Source organism: Astyanax mexicanus, chromosome 23, assembly GCF_023375975.1.
Source record: "Astyanax mexicanus isolate ESR-SI-001 chromosome 23, AstMex3_surface, whole genome shotgun sequence".
NCBI classification, from domain to species: Eukaryota; Metazoa; Chordata; class Actinopteri; order Characiformes; family Acestrorhamphidae; genus Astyanax; species Astyanax mexicanus.
This window is the reverse complement of record NC_064430.1, coordinates 12178645-12195408: the sequence shown is the minus strand read 5'-3', so window position 1 is coordinate 12195408 and position 16764 is coordinate 12178645. Positions and strand designations below refer to the sequence as shown.

General features: G+C 36.6%; 1 protein-coding gene across 1 annotated transcript; it reads left to right on the top strand.

Annotated features, from left to right (window-relative positions):
* Window positions 1-768: 768 nt before the first annotated feature.
* Window positions 769-16128, top strand: heatr3 (HEAT repeat containing 3). Its single transcript, XM_007244837.4, has 15 exons — window positions 769-1022; window positions 2360-2532; window positions 3459-3546; window positions 4233-4336; window positions 4518-4627; window positions 4812-4952; window positions 5094-5428; window positions 7902-7992; window positions 8308-8459; window positions 9236-9318; window positions 9487-9623; window positions 9844-9932; window positions 10608-10751; window positions 11177-11353; window positions 12231-16128. The coding sequence occupies exons 1-15, from the start codon at window positions 879-881 to the stop codon at window positions 12345-12347; spliced, it is 2085 nt and encodes a 694-aa protein (XP_007244899.3). The 5' UTR covers window positions 769-878; the 3' UTR covers window positions 12348-16128.
* The last annotated feature ends 636 nt before the right edge of the window (window positions 16129-16764 follow it).

The following is a 16764-nucleotide window of genomic DNA, read 5'->3' as shown; positions in this document are numbered from 1 at the left end:
TCCCGAAGGAAATTTGGCAGTGAGTGTGTGCTTGGGGCAGGATTGGGATGGGGGGTAGAGCAGGATGAGAGTTCAGCATCCTCACAGCCTGATGGATGGGGCTGTCTCGCAGTCTGCTGGTCCTCGCCCCGAGACTCCGCAGTCTCCTCCCTGATGGCAGCAATAACCTGTCAATAACCTGTCATTGTTGCAATTGCTTGGCCTGAATACGAGTTAAAAGTTTGGACACACCTCTTCTCATTCATGTAAATGTGTTTTCTTTCTTTTAATGATTTTGTACGTTGTAAATTTAATATTGAAGGCTATATAAAAACTTTACAGGAGGAACACATGCTGAATTATTTCAGTAAATAAAATGTGTTAAACAAACCAGATCATATTTTAGATTCTTCTAAGTTGCACATTTAGCATTGAGGACAGATCTGCACACTCTTGGTTTAAATTTTAATCTCAGTGTCTTCATGAGGGAGAGTCACCTAGAATAGTTTTCTCAGCGTTTTGAAAAAAGGAGTTTCTGGAGGTGCTGAACAATAGTTGCTGCTTTTACTTCACGCTGTGAAGCTTCAGCTCATGCTAACTGTTTTTACTGTTTACTGCGTAATTCCCTATGTGTCCTTTAATTGTCTCCATGTCTTTAATATTAATAAAATAAATAAAAAAAAACACTAAAAGACTGTAACCCGTTTTGGTGCCACATGGGTGCACTCTTGGGCAGCTGAAATGCTGCCTTGCGACGGTGTACGACAGTACTGCGTGGCTTTACGGCCCGTTGCTATGGTTTCGGGCAGGCGGCAGTGGACCTCCACATGGCAGTGGAAGCAGTCAGTTTCAGTCACGTTTTAATACAAACAGATTAAAACACTGTAACCCGCAGCGCGATGGGAAAAACCAAGAACACCCGCTACAAACGGCCGCAGTTCAGCGCGGACGGGCTCTCCGTGTCCGCTGTTAAGGACGTGCTGGAGGAAGAGGAGCAGCAGGAGGAGGCTGAAGAGTCTCCGGCGGTGGAGTTGCTGGAGAAGGTATATAGATATACCTAGAGCTGAGCGCTAATGCTAGCTAACTGACCAGTGTTCTGCTGAGTTTTGCTGCCTTGTCAAACCATGATACTCAAGTGTGAACAGGCTGTATTTAAGGATAGAAACAATGTTCACTTAGGCGTGTATTCATTTTTTTACCAGTGGTTTTAGACATTAATGGCTGTGTTGATTATGTATAATGGCTCAGAGAATGTACACTGTTATACAAGCTGTACACCGACTACTTTACACTGTATCAAAGTGTTATATCCTCAGTGTTCGTAAAAGACCACTTAAAAAGAGTTTTTTTTTTTTACCAAGTTAAAAACCTCAAGAGGAATGTGGGTGTTCATAAGCCATCAAACCAAGCTGAACTGCTTGAATTGTTGGCACCAGTAGCGGCATAATGTTATCCAAAAGCAGCGTGTAAGACTGGTGGAAGAGAACATGCCAAAATGCATGAAAACTGTGATTAAAAACCAGGGTTATTCCACAGATATTGACCTCAAATAATGCAAAGAAAACAAGTTCATATTCATAAAAACTTTATGAATATGAACTTGTTTTCTTTGCATTATTTGAGGTCTGAAAGCTCTGCATCTGTTTTGCTATTTCAGCTATTTCTCATTTTCTGCGAATAAATTCTCTAAATGACTATATTTCTATTTGGTATTTGGAAGAAATGTTGTTCGTAGTTTATAGAATAAAACGACAAGGTATATATTTGAGCTATACTTAGAACTCAACACTTCATTAGAATATATCTGCTCATCTTAAAAAAAAGTTCTGCCATGGGCCAGATTACTCTTCCACTTTTGAAGCTCCACAGTTGACTGACTGACTTTCTGTCTGAATGACTGACTTAGGGATGTCTGGATCAAGTTCTTTTTTTTTTTTTTTTTTACCCAATCCAATGTGTGTATCTTAGTGCTGAGTATTTAATTTGTGTAAATAAAGCAGCCCCTCAGTTAATTAAAACTTTTTTTGGAAAATAGTATTTACAGTGATCAGCTGGAACATAAACACCATATCCTTGTTTCTACACTCTCACTTCTACTTTCATTTTAAACGCTCCACTTATTTCATGAGCATTGCTGTGGCTGATATGCTAATTCCAGCAGAACACATTACTAACTCACCACCACCATGCCAGTGTCACTGCAGTGCTCTGAAAGAATGACGCACCACCCACATAATACCTTCTCTGTGGGGCCCTTACCATTGAAGAAGAAGTGAAAGGAGAATTATAAAGTAGTTCTGTCTGACATGCTTACTGTTCACATCACTATCTGTCTGTCTCTGTCTATCTGACTGACTGTCTGTTGGTATTGTTCTCTCAGCTGCAGAGTCCCTGTGCAGATGTGCGCGAGTATGCGTCTGCGAGTATCTCACGTGTTGTCCAGCAGAGCCAGACCATCCCCAGCTTTCTGCAGAGAGATGCAGTGAGGAGACTTGGACCACTACTACTGGACAGCAGCCTAGCGGTTCGAGAGACTGCTACAGGAGCACTCAGGTAAGCTACATATTTAATAAAAGTTTCAAGAAGTTTTTTTTTATATAAAAGATAGCTCTTTTATAGATGCAAAGCATCTTGTAGACTTGGTTTGTCTGTCAAAATAAACACAATATAAGATTTACAATAAAATATATTGCAATATCTTGTGATACTGTTTGGAATTTTAGGAAAATGGTTTATTATTTAAAATTGCACAGTTAATTAAATAAAAGTATAAACACACACCAATAGTTACATCTACAAAAAGACTCCCAGGGCTTTTTCTCTTTCCTGTCCTGGAAAAAAACGTCTTTCTCAGACATACCCAGCACATCCACTTCATATTTTCTGTTACTTTTGTTACAGTTTCTTATTTATCTTGGGGTAAAGTGGTCTGGTTTTTAGTCTGGCAAAAGGGTCTGGGGAGCGAGCTTATTCTCATTTTCTGTTGCGACCTGACCCTAGACCAGGTTGTAACAGTGTGGTTAAACATGATATAAAATAAACCACATTTTTTACACAGATATTTACATATAAACTATTACAATTATAATAGTGTGTTGTTGAGAATTTATACAGTATTGCAGAACAATAATATTAAAAGTAATTTCTTGTGCTTAAAGATTTACTCAAATTTCTTTTGGTGCTTTACATCACTGACACTGTGTTTCCTAACTCAGAAGTTATTAGCCTTAGAAATGCTGTGTCAGCGTATGCTTATGCAAAAAAAAAAAATAATAATAATATTAAACGTGTAATCAAGAATGGAAAATTTTTTAATTGTCTGAAAAACCTAAATATGCCTAGAGTGAAGTTTGTTGGTTGAGGAATTTTATTAGACATATTTTTGTCATTTTAAAGTGAGCCATGGTGCCACCACTGACTATCAATATTGCTTTTAACATATATTATCAATAATTATTCATAACATCATAATTTTACAGAAACCTAAGTGCCTGTGGAGGCCCGGATGTGTGTGAGGATATGGTGCGACAGGATGTGCTCACTCCCCTGACTGCCCTTCTGAAAGAGGTGAGTTCACTCACTAGGGGCCAACCTGTAGATCTACTCTGTGGTCATATCACTGCTTAAACCTACTAAAGATATATATTTACAAAGCTTTATAGGATTTCTGTATAAATATATATAGTTTCATACTGTCTGATAATGATTAATTTTGAAGTAATCTACAGTATAAAAAAAAGAAAAGCTGATCAGGATAGCTGGAGCTACACATTAAAAAATATTGTTGGGGCTCTGAGTGATCCAGCGGGCTAAGTGCTGCCACTATAATCAGGAGATCGCCGGTTCGATTCCTGATCATGTAGCTTGCCATCAGCTACTCTCTCTGGTTGGGTAGAGGGCACTCTTTCCCCACATCACTTCAAAGGGTGATGTCGCTCAGCACAAGGCTTCATCTGTGAGCTGATGTATTGGAACCAAGTCACTGCGCTTCAGCGATGCTGCTTCAGTTCGAAAAGAGGCGGTAGATGAATTCACGTGTATCGGAGGAGGCATGTGCTAGTCTTCACCTTTCTGGATTTGGGGCATTACTAGTGATTAATAGAGGGAGTCCTAATGAGTGGGTTGGGTAATTGGCTGTGTAAATTGAGAAAAAAATAAATAAAATTATATAAAAAAAATAAATTCTTGTCAATAATTGTGCCTGTTCATTTACCAGGGTTTTTGATGAGGGTTATTTCTCTTTATTCCTGCAGTGCTGTGGAGGATTTCAGCCAAGTTCCAGCCCAGTGAAAAAGGAACAGAAGTACACAGTGGAGGGTGTAGCAAATGAAGCTGTGAACTTACTCTGGAACCTCTGGTACACTCACTTCTTATAGCAGAATTAATACACAGCAATATAAACACAGCATATTAAACTGGTGATTTTTGTATCTACTCTATCTGTAGATTAACCTGTATTTAAAAGCATAAATAAATAAAATTCATGGGTTATCTTTTAATATTTTTTTTAAACAATATGTTTGTGTCTGTGTTTGTAGTGAGAGCAGCAGTACAGCAGTATCTGTGTTTAATAGAACTGGGCTTACGGATGCTCTGTTGCTTTGCCTGGAGAGACATCCACAGAACATCCAACTCGCTGTATCAGCAGGTGAAACACACACACCAAATAATATTTTAATTATATGCAGAATATATTCTGATACACTGCAATATGCAATATTAACCCACCCTTCTCTTCCTGTGTGTCCACTTTGACTGCTTATACCTTCTGCTGCATGTGTTTACAGTGACTGAGTATATATGCTTATTCTTGTTTTAATCTGTGTTTGCAGCCCACTGTCTACACACAGTGACTGAGGATAACTCAGAGCTGACAGGAAGTGTGAGCGGGGCAGTTCTGGCTGCTCTGGAAAATGTACTGCTCTCCACACAGTCCAGCATGGAGCACGTTCTGCTGCGCACACTGGCTGCAGGTACAGAGATGGATACGACTGTTAAATATGCATTTCTTAAAAAAATGTCTTTAAATCCATCAATTAAAAGCCTTAAAATGCCACAGACTGTAAAGACAACCTTGGCTCTATTTATTTACTGTTTTTCCCTCCGCTTCTCAGGATCAGTATGGAACCTAAAGGCCTGCTTCTCCTCCCAGTGTCAGGCAGAAGCTCTGACCGCGGTGGTGGCCACTCTTGCCCACTGCCTCAGTCTGGACACTGGGTCACTGATCCCTGATCTGTGGCAGGCCCAGGAGAGCCGACTAGCCAGCAAAAGCACAGCTGAGCCAGTCTCAGCTTCAGCGCATTCAGAGGAGCAGCCTGCAACAGGAAATGGAGCTTCTGTGGAAGAGGAGGAGGAGATGGAGGAGGGAGATGGGGAGGTGAAGAAGAACGGTAGGAAGAAGAATGGGAAACATGCAAAGATTGATAAAGACATCTCTGATTTTCTACCTGTGAGTATTTTTATTTAATTTTTATTTTTAATTATTGCTCAGTCATATGTTAATCATTTAACATGCCTTGTCATGTATACAGGCTACTGGTGTAGGAGATAAAAAAAAAAATTTTATTTACATTCTGAAAACTTTGAGAGCTTTGAAATCTCCTACAGGACACTTAGAGAAGCTGCCTGTTTTCTCTTTACTTCACTTAATAATTTCCAATTTTGCATGTTTGAAAATAGATGTAAAAACTAGACAAGCATAATGAAACTAAAGGTTTGGAGGACATGAACTGCTTGATTTGTATTCAGAAAATATTGATTTGAATATGAAGTTTAGGAAAGAGCCAATTTTATGATTTTATTTATTACATTTTGACATTAGTAGATTTACTAAATTCTTTTCTTTTTTTCTATTACAATTACAATTATGCTTTTCAGTAATGTTCCTTATCAAACATGAAAGCTTTTTATGCAGTGCTTGAATAGAAGTCCTCAAGATTTAGGGTTGTAACATCAGGCAGAAAATTTACTAAAATCCTGGCCTGTTAGGGGGTTAATGTGTACATTAATCTGCTACTAGATTGAGTTGGTATTGAGATAATGTAGAAATGGAATGTGAATTTTAAATACCTTCTCAATTTCAGAAATGGTGTCCTGTTACTTTAAGCACTATAAGACCTCATTTAAACTCATGATAATTCACATCAACTTTTTGATTGTAAATCTTTAATTGGTGGCATAATATGAGTGTGTGGAAATATGAGTTCATGTATTGAGTAGATTGTTTTTTCCCCCCACGTACCTCCAAGGTATGAATGTTCATGCATGGGTGGGTGTATTTGAGTGGGTGTGCTTAATGTGTGAAGTAAAATAAGGACAGTCGTAGCCCCCCGTCCCCCTGTTAGGCTCTTTTTTTCCCTCTATCCCCATATATCCCCTAACCCTTAGCCTCAGTCTCACTAGTGGCCTCATCCCCCTCAGGGTCCAGGCGACTGAGTTTTGTTTCTAATACATAATGACATCCATAAAGCCAGAAGACAAGAAGACACTTGTTTTACCCTCTAAACCTTACACTGTCACACCTGCCTCCAGGATGCGCCTGTGATTATCATAGACTGCATGGGTTTGGTTAAGTGTCTGCACAAAATAAAGCAGGCCAGAGAGTAATAAATCACATAAAAGTAGAGATGCAATGAATGTATTTATTTTTTGTCCGAAACAAACAAAAAAGCATTAGATTGAGTACTGGATATAGATTTTTTTTCGTCACTGAAGAAATTGAAATAACCTAATTATTTTCAATTAAAAAGCAATTAAAAACATTATTAAATACTTTATATTAAAAAAAAAAATCAGCAGACATACCAACAAAGCACAATGCATTAACCTCAACAGTGCTATTTTAATCATGTATTTACCTCAGTGGTGCTGTTCTAGTTCCACATTCAGCTAGCTAGCTCGCTCAGCAGTGACATTCTTATCAAACGGACCTCAGCAGCGAATTTTAATTATGACTAAGTCAGCGGTATAATTTCAGTAATAGATTTAGCTGAGTAGTGCTATTTTAATCATCAGTTTACCTCAGTGGTGCTCTTCCAATTAAAAATGTACCTCAGCTGTGTAATTTTAGTTATGGATTTAGCTTAGTAGTGCTATCCTAATATTCGGTTTACCTCAGCAGTGGCCTTTTTATCAGAAATGTACGTTCGCAGTATGAATTTATTCATAATTTTACTTCAGCAGTGCTATTCTAATTATCATAAATTTACCTCCACCATGCTGTTCTCATCACGCCTTTAGCTTCCTAGCTACCTCAGAAGTGCTATTTTTGTCATAAATTTATAACCAGTGATGCACAGTTCAAATGTAAGTAAAGCTAAGTAATGCATTTAGTCTTTTGGAAACAAAGTTAGCTAGCTAGTTAAATTAGCTTATCTTCTGTCTTGGCTAGCCCACATCTTCCTAGAGTAAAGAGGTATTAAACCGATATCAAGTGGGTTGCCAAATAGTCTGTGCTTTTCCAAGTAAAAGGTTTGTTAATGTTGCACAAAACCTCCAATATGGCAACTTTGTCTGTCTTGCTTTTAGTCATTCACTCTGTTTTATGTTAACTAACGTGAGGGTGGAATCAGTTAGCTGATGTAACAGAGCTGGAAGTTAGTGTTCCCTTCCAAGCATGTTTAACTGTCCAATGAAGTTTCTAGCTTTCACCCTTACAGCACTGGTGGCCTTATGAGATAGGGGGGATTCCTAGCTACTTGATAGGATCTAAAAATTGGGGTGAACCCTGAATATGAGTTGATTTGAGTTCATATGAGTTGAATTTGGAGAAGCAGGGGAATCACCAAACTGTGCTGGACTCTGGTCCTTTAGACCACAGTTGGGCACCCCTGAGCTCGCCTGTCAGCTAATGTTACTGATCCTTGTATTCTCTCTCTCTCTCCCTCTCTCCCTCTCTCTTGTGTCCGTTTGTGTGTGTCCAGAGGGACAGGCTGGAGTTGAGGGAGGCCATAGCCCTGCTGACAGCGCAGCAAACATCACTAGAGATCATTGTCAACATGTGCTGTTCAGATGGTACGTGTGTGTGGAGGGGGGGTTGTCTGTATAGATTTGCTGAGGGGGTTTGTGTGAGGATAGCAGTGATCTCATGGGCTTATCTTGTAAGGACTGGCTGATATAAGCACTAACCTCAAAGAGCAATATAATTTAATGTAGTTTTAAAACAAAGAATATGAAAAGAAATCATGGATTAACAGGATTAATTAAATTAATTTTATAGTTGTTAGAAGAACAGCAGAATCTCTGTATTGATTTGTGCAGATGGTAATTTTGTTTTTGTTTTTTTAACTCCTTTATTGTACTGTGTGTGTGTGTGTGCTTTGTGTGTAGAGCCCTCTGATGATGAATGGGAGGAGATGTCGAGCAGTGATGAGAGCGAGATGTGTCTTGACGGCACTGACGGAAACACCAGCCTTCTCTCACCTCTCTGCCTTTCTGCTGAGCTACACACGACACTGCTCAACCACAGCGTACCCCAGCAGGTAACAAAAATGCTATATATTGCTTAGCAGGTTTTAGTTACACTCTCTGTATCAGGTCCTCTTTCTCACTTCTAAAATGTATGTGCCTGTTTCGTCCACCATGTCAATGCCATTTAAAAGGCTAAAAAAAAGCCTAAATTAACATATTTTTGCCATGTTTTTATAGAAAAAGCAGATACAAACTTTAAATATTATTAAATACATTTTTTAAATACTATATATATAATAAAAACAAAAACACTTTTACTATCCCTGCATACATACCAACAAAATTCAACAGTGCTATTCTAGTCATTAAATTATTTCAGTGCAGTGCTATTTTAATACTTTAGTGACATTTGGGGGGGGGGAGCACTAAGGGTGAGGGTAGAGTGTGGGCCTACCACGTAGCTGCTGAAAATTCTGAAATTACTGAAAACATTGTTCAATATAATTGATTTTTAAATTGTTATGAAAGTGTTTTTTTTTTTTCTTGTGCTAAATATTTGGTGCATCCCAAAACATTTATTTCAATAGAAAAGAGTTAATTGGACTAATCTGACTCTAATTAGAGGCCGTTATATGTTGCAGATAGGTTATGTTCAGACTGCAAGATTATTTAGATTGTATTCAGATTATTATGTCATAGTCTGGACAGAAAAAAAACTCAAGTAAAATCAGATATTTCCTAATTGAATTCAAAGGACATTTGGAGGTGTTTTTTATACATTTTCATTTTAACTCTGTTTCTAAACTTTTCCTTTTCCCCTTTCCCCACACATGCACTTATCCTTTAGGTTCTGAAAAAAGCAGAGTTTCCCAGTGTTTCTGCTCTTGACATCTGCCGCAAAGATTCATCATGGAGATGCCTCATTAAAAAGTAATATTTCCTTAATTATGATTATATATATATATATATATATAATGATTATATGTATATTAAATACGTAGCTTTTTATTCAGATTGTTAACGTTAAAATGTGTTTAATGGTTAGTTTAGTTACATCGCAGGTTTACACTACATCTAAGCACATCTTTATGTTCCCAGAATGCAGCGGGTGCAGTGCCGGGCCTTAACGTGTCTTAATAACATTCTGTCTGCGATGGATGCGGAGTGTCTGGGTGGTGCTGCAGGGCTGCAGGCAGTCGCTCAGCATCTCTCCTCTCTGGTCTTCAGCTCAGAAGGTTAGAAACCATCCATAATATTCAGGACAGACTTTATCTTCTTCTTTTTATATCTTATCTCTGTCTCTGTCTTTCTAGACCACCAAGATGTGGATATAAAGCGTGTCTGATCTGATATCATTATAATACTTTCATTCAGAATGTTTGATTTTTCTAATAATATTAATACTACCTTTAACTGAAGACATATATTGTTTTGGGTGTGTTTTTAATGTTGCAGAGGTCCTGAAGGAGGAGGAGTTTTTGGAGGCAGTGACGAGTGCCATGCGCTCTCTCCTTCAGATCATGGCTTCCAAAAAAATCCCTCAGGTTAGAACACACACTGTCTTTCTATGAAAATTAATGATGTATACACAGTAAGTGGATGTGTTAATGTATAGCTGTGGTCAGACTTGTCATGTCATTGAATTATTGGGTTTTCAGTTATTGGTTATTAAGTCAGTACAGTGTTTTCCCGAGAAAATCTTACAGCACTTCATGCTTCCCTCTGCTGAAAACTTTCATGGAGGTGCAGATTTCATTTTCCAGCAGGACTTGGCACAGTGCCCACACTGCCAAAAGTACAAATTGGTCGTATGTAATATTCTAATTTTCACTCTGATTTTATTAATTAATTAAAATAAATTACTGTGTGTAATACATCTATGTAATGAGTTTCACATTTTAACTGAGTTACTAAAATAAAGTAACTTTTCAATTAATTGTTTTAGAACACCCTTAGTGTGAGTTCAAGAAAAAAAAAGTATGTTTGTCTACATTTCTGAATTTCATGATGGGCATCTATCAATTGTTCCGTTCATAATTTCGAACTTCTTTTTGTCCAGATATTCCATTATGCTATTTACGTGCAACTTGTAATTATTTAATTGTAACATGATTTATTTTTTACTGAACACAGTGTTTTTAAGTTTTGAAAAAGTAATGAATATTGATGCATATTGCTTAAACACTAAATTCACATTAATGTGTCTCTGTGCTGTACAGTGTATGAGCCCCCAGCAGCTGATGAGTGTGTGTGAGGCAGCGACGAGGTGTGAGCTGGTCAGTGTGAGAGTGAACGCTCTGGCCATTATGGGCATTACAGGAAGCACACTGGCTAAAGAGAACGGCTCTGCTGAAACACTGCAGGTGATTATATCATACACAACACCACCATAAGCCGTGATAACAGAATAAGAATCCAGGTGATTATAAGATGGAAAGGGAAAATATCAGTATCTGAAGGGTGATTAATCTGGTTTTAGGCTCATGTAAATGTTCTGCATGTAATACTAATCGTCGCTGTCCTATTAAAAACACTTATTTCAATTTTTACCGATTTTTAGTTTACTACATAATTTGAACAGACAACCTGTTCCTTACACTGTGCCAAAAATTCTTGATGAATGGACCAATAGAAACCTTTAAAAATTACCTTACATAAACTCTTTTTACATTGATTTCCATTGAAGGTTTACAAAGTTTTTTCTCTCTCCTGTAAAGTTGCTGTTTCGGAGATAAGTGTTTTTCATTGGACAGCGACAAAATATTTAATCATTTTTTTCTTGTTGCAGCTGATAGGGAATGCGTTACTGAATGTAGCAACAAAGGACGCTGACCTGGTGGTGTGTGGAGAGGCTCTGGACGCTCTGTTCGATGTGTTTGCTGATGGAGATGAAGCAGAGAGTGCAGCACGGAGCATCAATCTGCTCTCAGCTCTCAAAGCCTTGCAGCCCATCTTCAAAGCTAAGGTATGCTTTTTATTTTATTCCATATTGTGTAGTACCGAGACATTTCGTTCTGTGCCTTTTTGGTATTGAATTTCGAAACCCAGCCCTATACACATCTACAGATGAGTTTAGAGAATTCACTTAAAATCCTTTTGGTTTTTCCCAAAATTGTCAGTGCGCCTTTTAATCCAGTGCGTCTTATGTAGGAGTTTTTCCAGTCAGGTGGTAAGGAGCAGTAAAGACACTACACTGAAGTACAGCGATATACTGGAGTTCCAGTGTAGTTTTCCAGTACCATGGCTGAAGTAACATTAGCATTAGCCGTTAACCGCTATTTCCCCATTCATAGGTGAATATTATTGGCCTGTAGCCTGCTGCTAACCCCGGCTAGCACTGCTGGAGCAGCATTAGCATTACCCGCTAACCATGCTTGCTACTTCCCCGTTCTGAGAGGAGGATTATCGGCCTGTTGCCTGCTGCTAACCCCGGCTAGCACCGCTGAAGCGGTTAGCCGCTAATGCTAATGCTTCAGCCTAGTGCTGGAGAAACTTGGGAATCTAAGCTTACTGTAAATAAACAGAAGCGCTTTACTCACCCAAATAAACAGTTTTTAGGAGAGACATCTGTGTAGATTAACATTCAGTGCTTGTTTGACTTTAAAAGAAAGTGTTTTTTTTTTATTACAGTTTTATTTACTTAACTTAACTTAGTTAGCGACCCCCTCAACACCACTCAGCAGCGAGATCTGCTGAATTTGAAGTTCCTTCAAAACAAAAAATTACCTTTATAATCCAGTTCTATTGACCCTTATGTATGAAAAAAGAACAGAAAATAGACGTTCATTGCACCTTATTTTGCAAAACATATGATAATTGTGATTTTTGTGTGTGTGAGACAGATCCGGAAGGAAGGACGAGGTGGGAAGTACAGCCCAGATCAGCTCTGCATTCTGGACAACATCAGAATTAACCTGCGGAGGTTCATCGGCTACCTGGAGACACTGAAGAAGAAATGAGAGTCTGACTGACATCCTTCCTCTGGATCCTGCAGCCTTTTTCACCAGCTTTTAGGACTCTGTCTAGAGCTGAAGAACCAGGTTACCATTGATGGGGACTACAGTTTTAATTTAAATGTTAATAATTTAAGCACCAATCAGGAATCACGGAAACTGGCAGGCCGGTTTTTGTGAATGCGTCGTAAGAGGCCTTCAGTCAGCACCACTACATGCCTCTGCAGCTCTCATGTCTAAAACACCTACATGGTAATGTGTCAGTTCATATTGGAAACACGTAAAATGCTTGCAAGTGTTGGCTGTGGTTATTATTCTTTAATAGTTAAAAAATATATATATTCATACAGGTGCAATATTATTATCTGTGGGTATTAAATACATAATACTATTGCATAATCAATATTTCATTTTTATTGTAGACACAATGCTCCTTTAAAAGGGGGATTTTGCATATATATCTATGCATTTATGTTTATGAAGAAGTTGAAAAAATACATTTGGAGTGGATCAATATGTTAATATTGAAAAGTAAATTGTTCTGATTTCTTCACAGTTATGGTTATAGGAACAATGGTTTAACAATAATCGTTCAAAATAAAATCGTTATTTGTACTACTTTATTATTTTAAAGTACACTTCTTTGTTTAACCAAAAACTGTGAACATTTTATTCTTTTTTTTTTTTTTTTTTTGTTTGAACATTTTATTCTTAATTATATTATAATTATACTATGTTTAGTTTTGATCATTGCAAAATAATGGTAAATGAAAATGTATGTTTTTATTTTGAAATCTGCCGCCTAGTTCCCATCACCACTACTGTGAAAAAGTCTGAAAAAAAATTGCCACATTATAACAGTCTACTCTGCATCACTTTATTCACATATTAGCAGTTGAGTTCTGTAGATTTTTTTTTCTTTTAAGGTGGAATTCTCCTTCATAATCTGACCTGACTGACCACCACTAGAGTGCAGTATGGAGGTAGATAAAGGATCAATTAGAGGACAAACATGGAAAAACAAATTGCTTTAAACTGTCAGGTGCTAAAACAAAAAAAAAAGCTATGTTAAAAAATAGTAGCAGCAGATCACTGTGAAATTACAACTTTTTTTTCGAATATATAGAAGTATAAATATGATCATTCTGGATCTATACAGCTCTGCAAAAAATGAGACCACTCCAGTTTCTGAATCAGTTTTTTCTGATTTTGCTATTTATAGGTTTATGTTTGAGTAAAATTAACATTGTTGTTTTATTCTATAAACTACACAGAACACTTCTCCCAAATTCCAAATAAATATACTGTAATTTAGAGCATTTATTTGCAGAAAATGAGAAATGGCTGAAATAATAAAAAAGATGCAGAGCTTTCAGACCTCAAATAATGCAAAGAAAACAAGTTCATATTCATAAAGTTTTAAGAGTTCAGAAATCAATATTTGATGGAATAACCCTGATTTTTTTTTCATGCATATTGGCATGTTCTCCTCCACCAGTCTTGCAAACTGCTTTTGCTAGTGCAAAAAATTCAGGCAGTTTAGCTTGGTTTGATGGTTTTCAAATTGGTAAAATCAAAAACACATAATTTTAAGTGGTCTCTTATTTTTTCCCCCAGAGCTGTATATGTGAGTCCTTTCTTACTGTTATATCAAACCATAATATAAATCTGGTGTTTTCTTGCTGGACTATATTATGAATGTGTAAGGAGGTGGTTAGGATGTTGTCATAATAGTAATAATTCAAAATTGCTGAATAGTAATGCTAGCGCTGGTACAAAGTGGCTTGCAGTTAAATGCCATTATGTTACATTACATTACAAATTTAAGCCAATCATGAATGGTACGACTTATTGTATACATGCCCAATATTATTAAAATATCAAATTTAAACTAAACTGACATGCTTTATTTATTAGAAAACCCAACTGACTAATTGTAAAAAACATCAGCTAGGTAAAATATCATAAATTCTTGGATTATGTTATGTCACATATGTCACAGGCTGATGTATTTTCAGTGAAATTTGAGACTTGCATCCTGTTCACACCTGGTCACTTAATGCAGATAGAATCTGAATTGTATCAATGTTAAGGTTTATATGCGTTTACACTCGAGAGTCAGACTGAAATTGGATTGCAGTGTGGAACAGAATTTGGAAATTTTGCTCATTTTGTGACTATTATTATTATTGGTGTTTTTGGTGTCAGATGGTTCTTGTCAAGATGGCATCATTTACACTGCTAACATAGTAGTTTGATTTTGCTCAGACTACCTCCTGAAGTGGTTTGAGTAATCGGATATGTATATGTTTTAAATGCATATTGGACGTGTTTGTTTTTGTACACTTGTGTTTTTGTGTGGCTTGGCCTTCAAATACAATCATCATACTCAAGATACTTAAGTTGTTTTAATAAGAATAAAAAGTACTTTGCTAGTTCTATTCAACATATTAAAACAATATTGGACACCCATTAAGGCCTGACCTGCAGCTGTTTCCTTTAAAATTAGTTTTCTTTCTTACGTTTAGAGATACAGGGTTTTGTTAGGACAGCAGTAATTTTGTTGATTATGGGCAAAAAGAGATTTGTTATTGCCACTTCCATGTTTTAGTGCCAGATGTTCCAGCAATCAGATTTGTATATGTATTAAATGCATGGGTGTGTTTACACTTATCAAGATATAATCCTGATACTCAATGAGCATTAAGTGACTAGGTGTAAATGGGCACATTTCACAGTTTGCAGTTCTTCACTCCGTGGACAAGAAAAAGAACATTGTCATTTTATTGTAATAATTTTTTTTTTCCTTTCCATGTTCTCTGCAACGTATTAAAACACAATTGGACACATATTGAGTCTTATATCATGGTTCCCATTAAGAATAGGGTTCTTTCCTATAAAGATTTGGAGAGACAGGGTTTTGATAAAGCAGGGAGAGTTTGTTAATCACAGTCAAAAATGATTGGTATTTTGTGCCAAATGTAAAACACTTTCAGTTCTGTTAATACAGTTAGTAATTTCATTGCCAGCTTTAGTTTAAATGCAACACAGTTTCTCTAATTCCTGATTGGAGCTTGAAGGACGTTATTAACTTCATTATTGGTGTGAAAAAGTGAATTTTACACCCCGCTGCTGGTGAATTTCTCCTGGATGAGGTTTGTCTCAGACAGACATGTCCGTGCAGTCCAAGGTCGGTCAGAATGCTGCTGTGGGCCTTAAGTGACTTAAGTGTTTAGCTACGAAATGCCCGATAGGAATGTCTGAGGCTGAGGATCTTCATATTTAAGACGTGACTTAAAAAGAAAACTGAGCCTCTCCTACTTTCCGCTCAGCCGGTCTGTTTGTTAGTGTTATTTAGATCACGTAGAATAATTAAAAAAAAAAAAAAACAGCCTTAAATGCCAAAGTTTGTGGTCTAAACTTTTTTTTGTTTTTTTGTGTGCTACTTGTGATCCATTGTGGCACTACCTATTAATTAAAAAAGGAAATAATAAAAAAAAATGTTCAGAGTTGTTAAAAGAAAAGGCATTTATTTAAAAGATTTCTTTTTCTGATTTGTGTTATTTTATTAATTACACAATTTTATTGTTTTAACTCAAAACCTCTGTATTTACTGTACCTTTACCTATTCAAGCAGTTGTTTCTATTTGTTTTTCTTATAACTTCTCTTTCATATCTGAAAGTGTTTTATTTTGAGTGTGTGTGTGAAAAAAAAAATTGGAGTGAAGTTTTTATGTTTGCAGATTCTGGTGCTTTAAATGATTAAAGCTGAGGTTTTTGGTTATGAGGTGATGAATCTTTTTTCTGTTCTGAAAACGTGTGGCGTAGAGGTAAAAAAAAAAAACGTCTGATTTAACTTTCCTAATACATGACCTAAAAATACAGTAAATACAATATAAAACAATTAAATGTTAATAAAACTGATATATAGTCACACTTATTAACAATCTTTAATAAATTTGTGTTAAATGTAACTGAAGCTTTCCAGAACCGGAAACATTTATTTAACTATAGAATGGAATATTTTTTTTAATCATCCATCAACATTGGATAATTTTTCCAGATTAAAGAGTCAGTTTCAGGTTAAGGTGAAAATAAATGATGGGATCCCATTGCCCAGCGTGTGTAGATGTCCCGAAAAATAAAAAAATTAGTTTAAAGTAGCTCCCTGCTTCTAGCTGTTTAAATTAGATCACATATTTGTCTACGGGAAGAATGTTTGCTAAAAGTATGTAAAAACCTGTGAGCAACAGTTTTATCTTTTTATATGGTAAAAAGATCATTGCCTCTGTGGAATATTCTACTGACCAATTTTAACATGTTATAATGGTATAAAAACAAAAGGCTGTATTATGCTGTTTAAATATCTTAGAAATAAAACACAAGAACTTTATTTTTACTGTCATGACGTTGTATCGTGTGA

What these genes read in the sequence shown, in the direction of transcription:
- heatr3 (XM_007244837.4), top strand. Translation starts at nt 879, where the DNA reads ATGGGAAAAACCAAGAACACCCGCTACAAACGGCCGCAGTTCAGCGCG. An exon ending in ACATCTCTGATTTTCTACCT is followed by an intron (nt 5,429 to 7,901) that starts GTGAGTATTTTT and finishes GTGTGTGTCCAG; the next exon opens with AGGGACAGGCTGGAGTTGAG. An exon ending in TCTGGTCTTCAGCTCAGAAG is followed by an intron (nt 9,624 to 9,843) that starts GTTAGAAACCAT and finishes TTAATGTTGCAG; the next exon opens with AGGTCCTGAAGGAGGAGGAG.